This window comes from Sciurus vulgaris (assembly GCF_902686455.1).
Source record: "Sciurus vulgaris genome assembly, chromosome: X".
NCBI lineage: Eukaryota > Metazoa > Chordata > Mammalia > Rodentia > Sciuridae > Sciurus > Sciurus vulgaris.
The window spans coordinates 99,252,614-99,267,259 of NC_136471.1; the positions used below are offsets into that span (position 1 = coordinate 99,252,614).

The 14,646-nt window shown below is 40.6% G+C and overlaps 1 protein-coding gene across 2 annotated transcripts in view; it reads left to right on the plus strand.

Annotated features, from left to right (window-relative positions):
• EFHC2 (EF-hand domain containing 2) overlaps window positions 1-14,646 on the plus strand; it is a 189,848-nt gene that overhangs the window by 95,938 nt on the left and 79,264 nt on the right. For both annotated transcript variants that reach the window (XM_079123512.1, XM_079123513.1), the window contains 3 exons: window positions 1,544-1,686; window positions 4,256-4,452; window positions 7,794-7,924. In XM_079123512.1, the coding sequence (XP_078979638.1) occupies window positions 1,544-1,686; window positions 4,256-4,452; window positions 7,794-7,924 (471 nt within the window). The remainder of the gene's footprint in view (window positions 1-1,543; window positions 1,687-4,255; window positions 4,453-7,793; window positions 7,925-14,646) is intronic.

A 14,646-nucleotide genomic window follows, 5' to 3' on the forward strand; every position in this document is an offset into this window, starting at 1 on the left:
TTGAAAAGTCCACATTTAACATATATACTTGTAAATGTATGTAAGTACTATGAAGTTACATTAACAGTAGTATTCATATGCCCGGTAATTACACCTCATTTGAATGATATTTTAGGCATCTGAAAAGTTATGGGTCTTTCATGAGAGGGGGCTGCTGAATCTATTTGTTACTTAGAAGTCCAATTATGTACCAGAGAAGATGGTTGACATAGTGTAGCTGGCCCCAGTACTATGTGAGGTCCTCCTGAAGCCTGAGAACTGGGCACTAAGAAAATGGCTATGGCCTTTGGGCGGTTTTGCCCAGGCTTCCTTGGAGCTAGCCTTACAAACTGCTGCACTCTGTCTCACTTGAGACCTCAAGCTGAGAATCTTGGCTCCATGCTTTCTCAACCCAGGTTCTTGGATAATTCATGAAAGGCATAGAGAAAAGCACCTTCTGCCTCTGTGAACCAATATCATTATGCTTTTTAATCACTGTGACTACAAAAAGTGTGTTTCAGCATAGGAGAATCTTCTAGAAAGGACCACTCTGATGAGAGCCATGACAGGGAAATGACAAAGGCATGATTTGATTTTTTGCTCCTTCAGGTGGTGACTTCGATTTTCAAAATCTCCCCAAGGCTTATTATTTATTACAAGGTCCACCTTTCAGTAACAGAGATGTGCAGACATGCTTCTGCTTAGAGACCATAAATTAATTTCTTCAGTGACCAAGAAATCACCTCTGAGAACTTTTAATTCTACAGTTCAATCCCATGTTCAGCCTCTTATTCTATCAACCTCCAGTCTGTATGGGTATAACTTTCTTCAACCATTTATTGAGTATAGTATATACTTATAATGTAAAAAGTGCTATTATTAGGTAGTCATTAATAGGACACATGACTTCCCCTTGGAAAATAGACCTGCAATGGCTACTTGCAATACAGGTGATAAGTGCTATAAAAAAGAAGAGGCATGAGTGCAATATTTGTTACAGCATTTGAAAGGGAAAAGTTAATTTTTCCCCTGAAGGGAATTGGGAGCGATACTGGGGAGCTGGGGGAGTGAGTCAGAGAGGGGTGAGGATATGAACTACAAGACAGAAAGGCATGGATGTGAGACAGTGGGTGGTAAAAAGAGAAGGTAGTCCCAGGCATGGGCTGAGCATACCTTCTGGATTGGATCAGGCCATGGAGTCAGGTGCTTGTCCTTCTGTCTGACATGATTATTGTGATTGGTGCCAGGCTTGTCATTAGAGAACAATTGATGAATGTGATTGGTTTAAGCAGTATGTTTATGACATTTGTGTTGGATCCATTTTCCCAATGTGCTACCTAGGACATGTAATGAACAAGATATATTTTAATATACTGAGGAAATCCCTCTGTATTTAGATTGAGAGCCTTAATAAGATGGTTGGACTCTCAGTTTGGAAAGCTTAACCTATTTTTAAAATCATAGCATGCCTCTTGCTGGCCTTTTTTTCCTTTTTTTTTTTTCCTTAACATACATGATATGTAGAAGATTACTTATAATGCTCTCTTATTTCTCTTCTATTTAGCTATGGCGGTATAAGCAATATACTCCGTTTTTTTGCAAAACTAATCACAGACCAATGTGCTGATGTGGACAGGATGTTTATTATTTCATATTTTCTCAGCGATGACACACTTTCAGTGTTTGAACCTATAGAGAGGAATTCAGGTAAGGGACATACTCTCATAGTATTTTCCTAAAAACATTGAACTGCCTCTTCATTTTGAAGATTAGGGAATATGATCTGATTTTGTAGCTTAGATGATGTCTGATAGTGGGTTTTTAAAAAATCACTAGATTTCTTTTGGAAAAATGTCTTAATGGGAATCTAAATATACAAAATAATGAACAAGGAACAGTTGTGGTTGTCTCAGGGATGGGGGACCTGGGATAAATCCCTTTTGCCACTATTCCCTCTTTCTCATGAGGTAGTTCTGTGGAGCCCAAGGGCTTCAAAATCAAAGTCTGGCTGCTGCCAGTGTCACTCTCAGCCAGCAAGGCAAGAGAAAGTGTGTATTCTTGATACTTCTGCTTAACAGATTTTTGCTTGACTCTATGACAAGAATTCCAGATATATAAATTTAGTCTTCAGGATCCATCTTTCTCTGGCCCTTCTGTCTGTTAACGCTATTGCCAAGGTTCTAGCACTCAGGCCAATGGGATGTTCTCCACACTGTGCTGATCCCATGGCCATTGCTGAGGTGAGCTGTTGATTTACCAAACTATGAAACTGTAGGACTCTTTTTTGTCTCAACATGTTTACATCTTTTGTCTGTGCTGAAAAAACACACATTTGGGAAGAATAATCAGTGGTGTGCTGGTTAACTGGCTCTTCGAAAAAAAATTGAAAAGTCCTGATTTGTACTGTTTGTCAGTTTCCTTAATGTGAATACCCCAATCATATCCAGTTTTAAGAAACCAACAGTTTAAAACCAGCTTTCAAAATCTTTGAAAATTCAACAATAGGCTCCCGTAAGCTGGTATGAGCCCTTAGCACACCAATGAATAATGAATGATTTGTAAAACTAAATCAAGACTCCACAGTGACTTCAGTAGTACAAAATCTTAAAATATGAAATTGAATAGGGATGAATATAATTCATACTCCAAATAGTCAAAAAAATCAACTGTACACATCTGGAGTGGGGAAGATGTGGCCAAGCAAATTGCAGCATGTGTAAACCAGAAAGGGTGATGGTAGTCATTGAAAAACTTATAATAGTAGTGGTCATCACTCAGTACCTGCTGTTGTCCTTACAAGAACTCTTAAGAGGTTCAGTTTTGTTATAGTACATTAGGTTCTTCAAGAAACAAATGCTGAGACAATATTAAATCTGCAAGAGATTTATTTAGGGGAAATGCTGGTGAGGAAAAACTTGGAGGGAGCCAGAGGATACTGGGAGAGCCATCAGACTGCAGTGCAGTTTTGACTCTGGTAAAGGACAGAGGGAAAAAAGAAAGGGGGAGGTTTTGACTGCAGTGGAATTCTAAGAAGATTTCTGCTAGGCTGAGCCAAAGCTGCTCGTTGGAAGAGCCCATGTCTTTGCAGGAATGGGCCAATCTTAGCATCTCTGCCTTGCACAGTCATTTGTTGGCAGCAGCCCATGGGAAGCATGACCTTGGCTTATACTTGAGGATGGATTTCAGAACATGACAGCTGGGGCCTTCTGCCAGTCATGTTCCCCACAATAGGTAATTTAAGAGGTACATTTTGCTGGCCCCCCACAAATTTTATTCCCATTCTACCAATGAGAATTCATAGAAGTTCAGAGAGGTTAAATAACTCTTAAAGATTATCTAGCAGGCAAGTGACCTAACCAGGATGTGATGCTGCTCTATTTGGCTTCAAAGCCTGTGTCTTTACACCACCTATGGTGTCTCAGTGTGGTAGGAGGAGCTGATAGTGATGTACTAGTGATGAAACTGAGCGCAGAATCTCATTTGGTCTCGGATTGTATTTATAGGTCTGTAGATTTCAGTTCTGCATCAGAAGGTTCTAGAATTTCCTGTTCAACTCTGCTTGCTACTTTCCAAGAAGTCAAAAACCGATGCCCAGAAGAAAACAGATGAGTTGTTGAGAATTCTGGGAAGTAAGACACATGATGAATTACTCAAAGAAGCAAAGATATTTTACCTGTAGGAAAAAAAGAGTTAGGGGGCTGGGGATATAGTGGTAGAGTGTTCGCCCAGCACACTTGAGGCCCTGGATTCCATCCCTAGCACTTTGAAATAAAATTTAAAAATATATAAAAAAGTTAAAGGAACCCCCGTAGTTATCTTCAAATCCTCAGTGATCTCCTTCGTAGAGGTGAGGCAATTTACCCTTGATCCGCATGTCAGATTAAGTGTGAGACAAATAAGTAGAAATAAGCACAAGTGAGAAATTTTCTAATCGGTGCTATTCAAATGTTCTTCAAAGATGAGTAACCTCCTCCCAGTATGCTGCAGGCATGTATATGTCGCAGGTCTTTGCTAAGTGTTTATTTGATTAGGAAGGGGGAAAGAAAGAAGCAAAAGATTAGAATACCATGCCATGTTTTTCTTTAACACACTCGCCTAGGAAGTCTTATTTCTTTGCCCACTGCCTCATTCCTCCCTTAAGTCTGAGAATAATAGGCAATATGAATTCACAGGTAAGTTGTACAGTCTGCGTTTGAGGATGAAGCAACTCTAAAGGCAAACCACATGGTTCTTTTAAGAATAAAGGCTACCCATGAACTTTTCTCTCTTTCTATAGGGCTCACTGGTGGGATGTTTTTGAAAAGACTTCGTGTTAAGAGGCCTGGACAAGATATCTTTAAAAGTGAACCATCAGAATATATAACGTCTGAGGAGCTGTATGTTGGAGCCAAACTGAACGTGAATGGTTACATATTTCTTTTGCTCAATGCTGATGAGTACACCTTAAACTACATGGAGAATAATATAGACAGGGTGAATTTATTTTGTATAATTCTTCACTTGCCTCTCAGCCCTCTGCAATGTGTGTTTTTCTTTCTCTAGGGGCTTTTCTTCTTCATCTTGCCACTGTTTTACATTGTGCATTCACACATGTGGGCATGAATAATGGATCCGTGCAACTTGGCCACACGTCCCATCACAGAGGCCAGGTCCTTGTCTCCTCTGTTTACACGCTTGGCTCTCCACTGCCCAGCATCACGGATTCCAGGAACAGGCAGGAGGCAGGCCCAGAGTTGAATCAAGTTTCCTGGGTTTTCTGCTGACACTAACAATGTTTGCAGAAAAAAATTCAACAAGTATAGGAAAGGAAGACAATCTGGTGCTATATACACTGTGCCATCCCAGTTAATTGGCACAGACCAACAGATAAGGCCAAGACCGGAACAAACAGAAACCCCAAGGGAACTCAATAGCTGCTGGGGTTGCAACTTCCTATAACTGTGGCCACCTGAGGCCTAAAAAAGAATTTAAGGAGGAATTGGCCATAGTGAGCTCAAAAAGTGTTTTTTTTTTGTTTTTTTTTTTGTTTTTTTTTTTAATTTGAATTAAGGTGGCAGGTGGGTACTGTTCCTAAAAGTGCTATTATGGCAGTTCTGTTCAGTAAAAATGACATTTGGGAAAAATCTTAATTTTGAATGTGAGCTTGTTGAGTGTGCAAACGTGTATTTGGGAATCATTGCCTAATATTGACAAATCTATCTGGAAATTTTTTATTTTAAAAGCTCACCTGTTATGTAACAATATTTACGTGCCATTATATGCTACAGTACCAGTTTTGTCTCATTTACATATAAAATGCTCAAGATTAAGTTGCTAGAATCAGTCTCTCCATATGATACATATGATACATGGGCATCACATCTTCTATACCAGTTTGGGACTTCTGAGAAGCAGATGCCAAGACAGAGATAGAAACACAAGAGGTGTATTGGGGGAAAGTCCTCTGAAGGACAAAGAAGGAGCAGAAGGAGGCAGGGGGTCTGCAGACCAGAATTCAGGTCAGATCCCCATGGAGGGAGAGGGCAAGGAAGGAGGAGTGGATGGAAAGAACCTCATCTGGGCTTTGCAGCTTCAAGAATGTCTCAACCAGGCAGAGAAAGAGCCAAGAGCAAAGACTGCCCACCCGAGACACCCAGAGTCAGTACAGCAGTGGCCCAGCTGTACTCCCTGTGCTGTGCTCCATTATTGAGTGAGGCAGCCAAGGGAGAATGTGGTGTCATTAGGGACATTATATTTGGACTGTGTGTAGATCTAGAAGTTGTGGCAGCTGGAGGCTGTTGCCTTGCAATGCTCTTCTCCACAGGGTCTCTCTTGATAGGAGGCCTGAGCTGCACTCTGCATGGCTGCCACACCATCTCTCCATTTGTAGTACTAGGTTTGGGTTATCATTAAAGCATGAACCAGCAGCTGTATTAAAACACTGAACTCGGGTGAGAAACTCAATAATTAGGGAGTTAGGGCTGGGGAGATAGCTCAGTTGGTAGAGTTCTTGCCTTGCAAGCACAAGGCCCTGGGTTCGATTCCCAGCACTGCAAAAAAAAAAAAAAAACAAAAAAAAACAAAAAAAAAAAAACAATAATAATAATTAGGGAGTTAAATTTCTGGAGACCAACAGACCTGGCTTGGAAATCAGACCCCATACTTAATCACTGAGAGATCTTAGTCATGTATCTTTCCTGAGCTTCATTTATTCTTTGAAATAAGAGTAACAAGAATGCTTGTTTCATAAAGTTGGTAGAAAGATTAGATGTGATGATGATGTATGACATGCTTACCTTTATGTGGCCTATAGAAAGTTCAGTTGTTGTAGCTGTTATAAATTAGCGTTCTATTTCCAAACAGAGGGTGAACCTATACCTTAATATGAAATATACAGATAGTCCCCAACTTAATGATTGTTCAACTTAGGGTTTTTTTTTTTTTACTTTACTGTGGTATAAAAGTGATATGCATTCCATAGAGACTGTACCTCAAATTTTGAATTTTTCTCTTTCCCTGAGCTAGTACTGTGCAGTCTTATCTTCGCTTAGCAATGCTGGGCAGTAGCCACAAGCCATAGCTCCCAGTCAACTCTGTGATCATGAGGGGAACAACCCATACTCTACAGTGTACTGTGTTACTAAGCCAGGATATTTGCTGAGGCTAGGTATATTCAATGCATTTTTGACTTGTGATGTTTCCAAATTACAATGGGCTTATTGGTGTATAACCCCATTGAAAGTCAAGGGTTATCTGTATCTAATAAAACAGGTATAGTTTTTCTTCCCCCCCCCCCCATGCTAGAAATTGAACCCAGGGTTTCGGGCATGCTAGTCAAGCGTTCTACCACTGAGTTATACTCTCAGTCACAACATATATAGTTTTAAGGAATAAAGGGCTTTTCTTCTTTCAGAATGATAAAAGCAGGATAGGACATTATCTAGTATCAGCATCTCAAGTGAAAATTACATTATTTTAAAACTACTCTTAACAAGGACATTCTAAGCAGAGGAAGATTAATATACTCTTTAATACCAGTCCGAGGAGTCTTTTCAAAAAAGCTAATAGATCCTATCATTGAAATAGATGAAAGGAAATGCAAAAAAGGAGAGGGAGTGGGGGGCCTGCAGTAGGTGCCAAACGACCTGGATCATTTTGTGGTAGGAGAGAAGGAGCTTTATACTAAATTACCATCAATGTTTTTATTCTAAAATTTCATCTTCTCATTTTTGATTTCTTAGCTGTAATTATTTATAACCTTGTGCTTTACTGACTTGAATAAGAAATATTCTAAGTCAAAAGGCTAATCACAGGGTAGGAGACAGGAACATTGGGCTTCCTAAACAAGTATTACACTGCCTGCATGGATCTTTGACAACTAACTTTGCTCTGATCAGTGCCTTGCCTGGTAGCCAGAAGTTTTGGGGGTTGTGGGGGGCATTCTAAATATCTGGAGAAAATAAGGGTCTACTTCTAATTTTGAATTCCCATTCTCTGCATTAGGGTCTGCCAAAATACTGGGCCCATGTCCAAGGTTATAGGGAGGAGGCTAAGGTGGAAGTAGAGGTGGTTTTTTGATCTCTGTGACCTGCTCTCTCTTAATCTCATTTCTCTCAGATTTGGGGCCTAGGCTAATGACACTTGTTGTTGTAAAGGCTTAACTCAGGAGATAACAAATCTAGTCATGTCTTCTCTGTGTTGGTCTCTATAGAAAGCCATGTCTAGCTAAATTTGGGTTCACCATGTACAAGTCTTTTTGCTGCCATCAGAAATATTGGGCTCCTGAAATTTCAGGTATATTTAAATATGTCTTTCCTTTTATTTCCCTCTTCTAGTTTCCATTTAGCAGCATCAAATTTGCCCTACAAAAGCTGAAAGATGTAGAATCAAAATCAAGAGAGATCAAGCAGGTATTTGCTGCTGCTGATTGTAGACACACAAAGATTTTGGATTATAATACATTCAGGTAAGCCATATTATGCTAACAACAATCTGTTTCCCCCTCAAGATTGTCCAAAGAGCAAAAGAACAGTTGTTTTCTTTGTGTCTCCTAAGCAGTTGACTACATGCTTTTTATTAGAAATGGGCATTTATTTGCATTTGTATTAATTCGTGGTCAAATTTGGGCTACTAATATTCTAGTAAGCTTTACATACAAGTTTTTAGGTAGGAACAAAGACAGAAAAAGACCTAGAAGTTAGATGTGCGCATTGTCTTATGTATCATGGTATTGAAAGACCAAAGGAATGCTGGGAATGGTGCATCTGAATGATAAAGGTAGAAGAAAATGCAGCTAAGAGTCCCCTCCAAAATCTGGGATATGAAGGAGGGCTATATCCCTAGAAATGCAATAAAGTTGGAAAAGATAGTGAAAACTTTAATGATTATTAAGAGAAAAGGTGTTGTGTACATATCTGTATGTGTGTATTGTCACACACGTATGTAGATTCTGAAAGACAAAAACATAGAAATCGAGGGGGAAAATATGACAGTAGTTAGAAATATAAGAAATCATGAACAATAAAGGTTTTCTCTAAGGTAAAACTGAATCCCAAGACTGCCCAGTGACTGACCTAGGCAAATTTCCAAACAGCAGAAACACAGGGAAATTCAAATTCAGGGTCTAAGCACAATTGTGAGACTTCTTAGCTTGAAAACAAAATGAACAGAGCCTTCAGGAGAATGTAAATTAAATCATGGATGGAGGACAAAGGGGACATTCTCTTTAGGCTGAGAATTCTGGCTCCCGAAAACAATAGTGGCTGAAAGCTATATAGTAAACTGGGCTTGATGCAGTCAAGATGTGGACTGAGAAATGAGGAAGCCAGCCCAGGCAAGGGTAGCAGGGAGGTCTTTCCAACTTTGTGTCTACAGTTGCCTATTGCATCACTACCTGGTGGCCTGGAGCCCACCAGGAGGCCCACAGTGTCCCAGGAGCTCATTTGTTGTTTTAACAAAGCTCTTTTGTGTCTCTAAAATGTCTTTGGAGAGAAGCTGTCAGAGGACATATTTTTATTGTTTAGAATTCCCAACCTTCTGGGATCAATAAGAATTTATAGTCCTTTGTTATTGTTCATAGTCACATACACATGTTCATGGTGTTTTGGAAAATAAATGGAGGCAGAGTAAAGAGCAAAGATAATTAATTACTCAGGCCATGGACTAATGGAAAGCAGTGGAGGAGAAAACAAGAAATTTCCATCAGAAATGAGGGAGTGGTTGTTTTGTTTTATTATTTTGCGTCCTTTTACAAAAGCATCCATTCTCCCAGTACTCTTGCAAAGTCTATTGGAAACATTTTAGTGAGTTCATGGGGCTTTTTGGGAAGCACTTAGGCCAGGCAGGATCTCCAACCAGGAGAAATTGCTCTGCAGATGGAGGCCTGACCTTAATTGTGGGTGGGAAAAAGGACTACCACACTGCTATTGGAGGGGTGGCCTCAAGGCACTGCATGCTCAGAAAGAGAAAGCCCCCCATCCCAGAAATTCCTGAAGACTAAAATCAGCTCAGGTTACGCCTGGCCTGAAGAAATCCTTAAGTGGCTTGCCATTGTCTGCACAATTAGATCCAAACATTTGTCTGCAGCCAACAGGGTCTTGAGTGATATGATTCTGTTTATAATTCCAGCATCATCACTTCTTTTTCTCTAGCCCTGTCTTTTGCCCTCCCTGGTTGCTTTTCAGTTTCTCAAGCACATCTAGCTCTTTCCTGCATCCATGGCTGTTCATACACACTTCCCTCTGCCTGGAAGGCCTCCATCATCATCCTTTCCACATTAATCCTAGGACTCATCCCCAGAGAGGCTTTTTTTCTCTGACTGTCCTATCTAAAGTAGTCACCCACTGTTATTCTTAGCCTCTTGTTCATAGTTTTCACAGCACCTAGCACAATTTGTGATTGTTTTACTTAGAGATCTGTTTACTTGCAGGGTGTGTAGGGAGAGTGTATATATGTGTGCTTGTGTGTTTTTTCCTATTAAAATGTGACTTTTCTGAGGGCAGGGACTTTGATAGTCTTGTTCAGTATCCCCAGCATCTAGTGCTGGGCTCAGTACAGCCACAGTTACTGAATGAAATAACCAGGAGCATCAGTTGAAGGTTCTAATTTGGAGGTGGTCACATGATCTCTGTATTAGTCATTTCTCCATTACTGTAACATAATACCTGAAACTAAGTAATGTATAAAGAAAAGAGATTCATGTAGCTCACAGTTTGGGAGGTCCAAGGGCATGGCACCAGCCTCAGTTCAGCTCTGGTGAGGACCTCATGGCAGATGGCATCAGTGTGGAACACATGTAGGAGAGATTACATGGCAAAATAGAAAGCCATAGAGTGGGAAGGGACCAGTCTTTGTGTTTTATCAGGTCCTCATTCCCCCAGTGTTGAAGATTACACACCTGAGAAATGCTGAGGCAAGAGCAAAGAGTAAATTTTACTTAAGAAACAGAACAAAGAGAGACAGTCACAGACTCCTCCAGAGGTTGGGGGGCCCAGAGCTGGTGCCCAAGGGAGTGGGGTTATCTTGTCCCTTTATAGATTTTAGGTTTCCATTCTTCTCGTGCCTATGTGACCAAAAGGCAGGAAGAAAGCCATCCAGGGGGTGATTGCTTGAAAAGTACTATCCTTTCCCTCCCTCAGAGGGTGAAGTGCTGCCTACCCATTTCCTTTTCTTTGATAATCAGCTATCTGTCCTTTGCCCTATGTCAAGATGAAAGCTACATTAATCCCTTCCTGGGGCAGTTCCCCCACAAAGACCAAATCACCTTCCATTAGGCCCTACCTCTTAAAGGTCCTGCCACTTCTCATATCACCATGCTGGAGACCAAGCTTCTAAACGCATCTGCACTTGAGAGGCAAATCACATCAAACCATAGCAGTCTCCAAATGGGAGTATAGACCAGGAGTCAAGATGTACTAGTTCATATAACATGTTTGAAGTTGGGCACTCACTGACCTCTTTGGGCTTGGGTCTCCCTTTCTGTGGTTGACCCACAAGTGTGGGTCCCTGCATATTGCCTTCAGACCCCTCTTTTGTTCCCCACACCCTTACTTGGGCAAAGACAAAGGAACTACATATCTAGTTACTTTTCATATCACACTCTAATCGAATCCTTTCCTCTCTAGCTAATATTTTAATTTTGTGTGTGTGTGTGTGTGTGTGTGTGTGTTCTGGCTCCTCTCATCAGAAGGTAATCTCTTTGAGAGTGGGGACCTTCTCTTTCTTATTTTCTGCTTTAGTCCTATCACAATGCCGAGCAAATAGTATGGTGTTAATGTTAGTCAAGTGACTACATTTTGTCTAGCCTGACTGCTTTGGCTCTCACCAATAGGTTGATGTCTCCATATTAGTTCCTCAATCTCAGACCCTTCTTCTGAATTAGAATTGAAAATACAGATATCTCTGAGATCTCTCCCCTTTGGATATTCCGTAGGTATCCAAAATAACTTCCATTAAATTGACCGCATTTTCTTCTCCCAGAAAATTGCAACTGGGGAGGGTATCCTGGTAAAGGTTACCATATATGTTCCCAGAACCCAGGCCAAGGGTCACCTTGTCTCTCCCCTCTCTCTGATCTCCATCTCTCCCATCTATCCTCTGGAATTGAACCTTCTCGAAACTTTCCCTACCATCCATCCCCAGCTTCATTTGCACCACAATTCTCTCTGACTCTCTGGAGAGCTGCATAACTGATCTCCTTAACCTCATCCTGCAAAGTTTTGCTATAGTGACCTTCCTAAAGTCAGATCAGGTCATTCTTGTGCTTTAAGTTCTATATCAGCTCCCCATCACTTGCAGGACTAATCCAGCTTCTCAGCATATTTTGTGAGTTTGGTCATGATCTGCCCCTTGTACACCTCTTCCTCCTTATTTATATCTTGCTAGAAGGATACTTCTGTAGAAGCCACCATTTATTGAGCACTTACTATGTGCCAAACGGTGTGCCAAAATGTTTTATGTCTACTATATACTCAGAGCCCCCTTGTTGAGTTGTTACTTGTTTATTTCCCTGCCTCCATGATCCTGCCAAGTACAATAGATGTTTGTTGAATAATTTAATGAATGATTCTATTTCTCAAGGAACATTCAGTTTACAGCCTGCAGCAAACAAATAAATAATTGATTATCTTGCGTCAGAGAAGGGCCATCTGTCTCTGGCTTCCTGGAGTCAGGGAAAGCTAGGCCTGACCCTCACCAGTCAAGTGACTTGGGCAAGCCAAATTTACCTCCATGCACCTTCATTCACCTCATTCTTTGATCTGTATATTGGTTCCTATGGTCCTTTCTATATTCTGCCATTCTGAAACTCTAATAATGTAGGTTTATAATATACTTATAAAATGTTCCCTTTTCAAATTTGTGTGTTGAAATCATAGTAGAAGCATAGAAGCAGGCAGAGGTGAGTTGTTAGGTCTCTGGGCTTTACTTTTGTGGCCTTGAAATTCTGTCCAATGTAGCCACCTGGCCCTCTCAGTATATTCCTGGTGCCTCAGAGCCCAGACCTGCTGTGTTATCCAAGCCCTGGCATTTCTCTTCCTCCTCTCAGGAAAACCTCAAAGATAGAGCCAATAAACCACCTCTGCATTAGATGCCAGTGTTGCTAATGGATTAACAGGTTGGCCTCCCTGAGACATTTGTCTTAGAATAGATCTGGTGGAATATAGGAGCAGGTCAGGAAATAGTAGAGAGTGGTTCTGCTTTTTCCATGTGGGCGGGGAACATTTTTCTTTTGCTTTGTGGGGGTTACCCACTCTGCCTCTTACCTAGACAATTTCTTTGCAATTTCTTCACAGTCTGTCAGATTTACCTATGAGATCTATTGATTTATAAAAAGAGTGTGAGGGCCTTTCTCAGAGTGAGGGCACATTTCATCAGGGAGCGGGGCAGGGTCTAGGTTTGGCAGGGCTAGTATTTCACACAGTTGGGAACATGGGCAGGGTAGGGCTTTCCAGAGCAGACTCTGAACTCTAAATTATGGGTAGCCCAATGTCAGGGAAGACATAGCATGTCCCCCTCTGTGGCCACCTTTCTGAGCCTTGATCTGCCCATGAGAGTTTACATCTGGCCCCATGTAACTTATGCATATTTTGGTCCCCTTTGTGCTCATCTCTTCTCCCCACTTGGGCAAAGTTCTCAGAGGGCAGTGGCCATGGCCAGTCTTTTCCAGATCCCTCTAGAACTCAGTATATCAGGCCTCAGTGAATTATTACAGAGTTCTTCCTCAGACCTCCATTATTAATCGTGGGTCAGTAGTTCTTCCATGAACATCCATATAATAAATTCCTTCTAAGATTTAGAGCCTCAGGAAAATGTTCTCACTTACAAAACTGAAATTCTTCCTGAGGGAGGTAGTATACTATAAATAGATCAGATCACTGGTTTTGGAGTTGGCAAACCCAGATCCAAATCTCAGCTCTTTCATTTACCAGCTTTGTAGCCTTTGGTAAGTTGTTGAACTTTTTTTTTAATCTATAAAATAATGATAATAATACCTACTACATAGAGCAGTTGTGATGAATAATAAATTTGGTACAGTTTGTGAAGTTCTTATTGAAGTACACTGACTAGTACATGGTAGATACTCAAGAAAGGAAGAAAGAAAGAAAACACTTTATCCCAATAGTGGCAACCTGGTGTCACTAAGAATAGAATATATATCTACATGCTATTTTCAGTATTTCAGTAAACTATACTTTTACCTGTGATGGAGTCATTCAAAACACTAATAAATGAGGTTGGAAAAGAAACTCTTCAAAACTTGGAGACCATGAACATGGGGAATAATAAACATCATCATTTGTGGATCCAGGTTGGGAAACATTAGTATAATCTACCATGTTACTGTCCTTACTTCAACGAAGCAGATTGTAAATTTAGTGTTTAAAACATGGTAATGATCTCATTCTGATTTATCTAGGATCTCTCCCTTTGCATGGTTTTGCTCTGTCTTTATTTGCAGTACTCTGTGTACATTGCTTAGTGTTTTTATTGTAGGCCAACATCTTTTAAGGAAGCCACTAGTCTATGAATCTGTATGAACAGAAGCAAAAACAAAGATAAACAAACACATAAATTCCAAACACACTCAAACATAGGTTCTTATCATGAATCAAAGCATCCGCTTTGTCAGTACTCATAGCATATCTTTGAGAATTGCATTTTGAACCTTCCTAAAAGCACTAAATATAAACAATGTGATGTGGTAGAAAGAATGCTGGCCTGGGAATCAAAAAAGATGGAGGTTTTTTATTTGATTCTGTCACTGTCTGGTGGTGGTGTTTGTACTGGTGAGGGCTTAGTTTTAAAAAAGCAAAATCTTCTTTGGCTAGTTAGGCAGAAAAGGAATTTATTGAAAGGATCCTGGGTGGTTCACAGTATCTTTGGAAAGATTGGAGAAATAAGCTTGAGGCTGAATTTTAGGAATAAAGCCCAGAACTGGGCTGTAGAACATATCTGATGAAAAAAATGACCTCTTTTACACCGTCCCCACCCATGCATCCTTGCTACACTTGTGTTGTTGCCAAGAACTCCACTTTTTCTTTTTTTGGCAGCCATCACTACCACCACTTTCCGTCACTTTGTGCCCTTTGCCATCCCTGAGAGCTGGACCCCTCTGACACCAAATGTGGACCTTACTGAGTTGGTTTTCTCCTGTTATTGCCCTCGGAGTCAACATTTTCTGTAAACTTC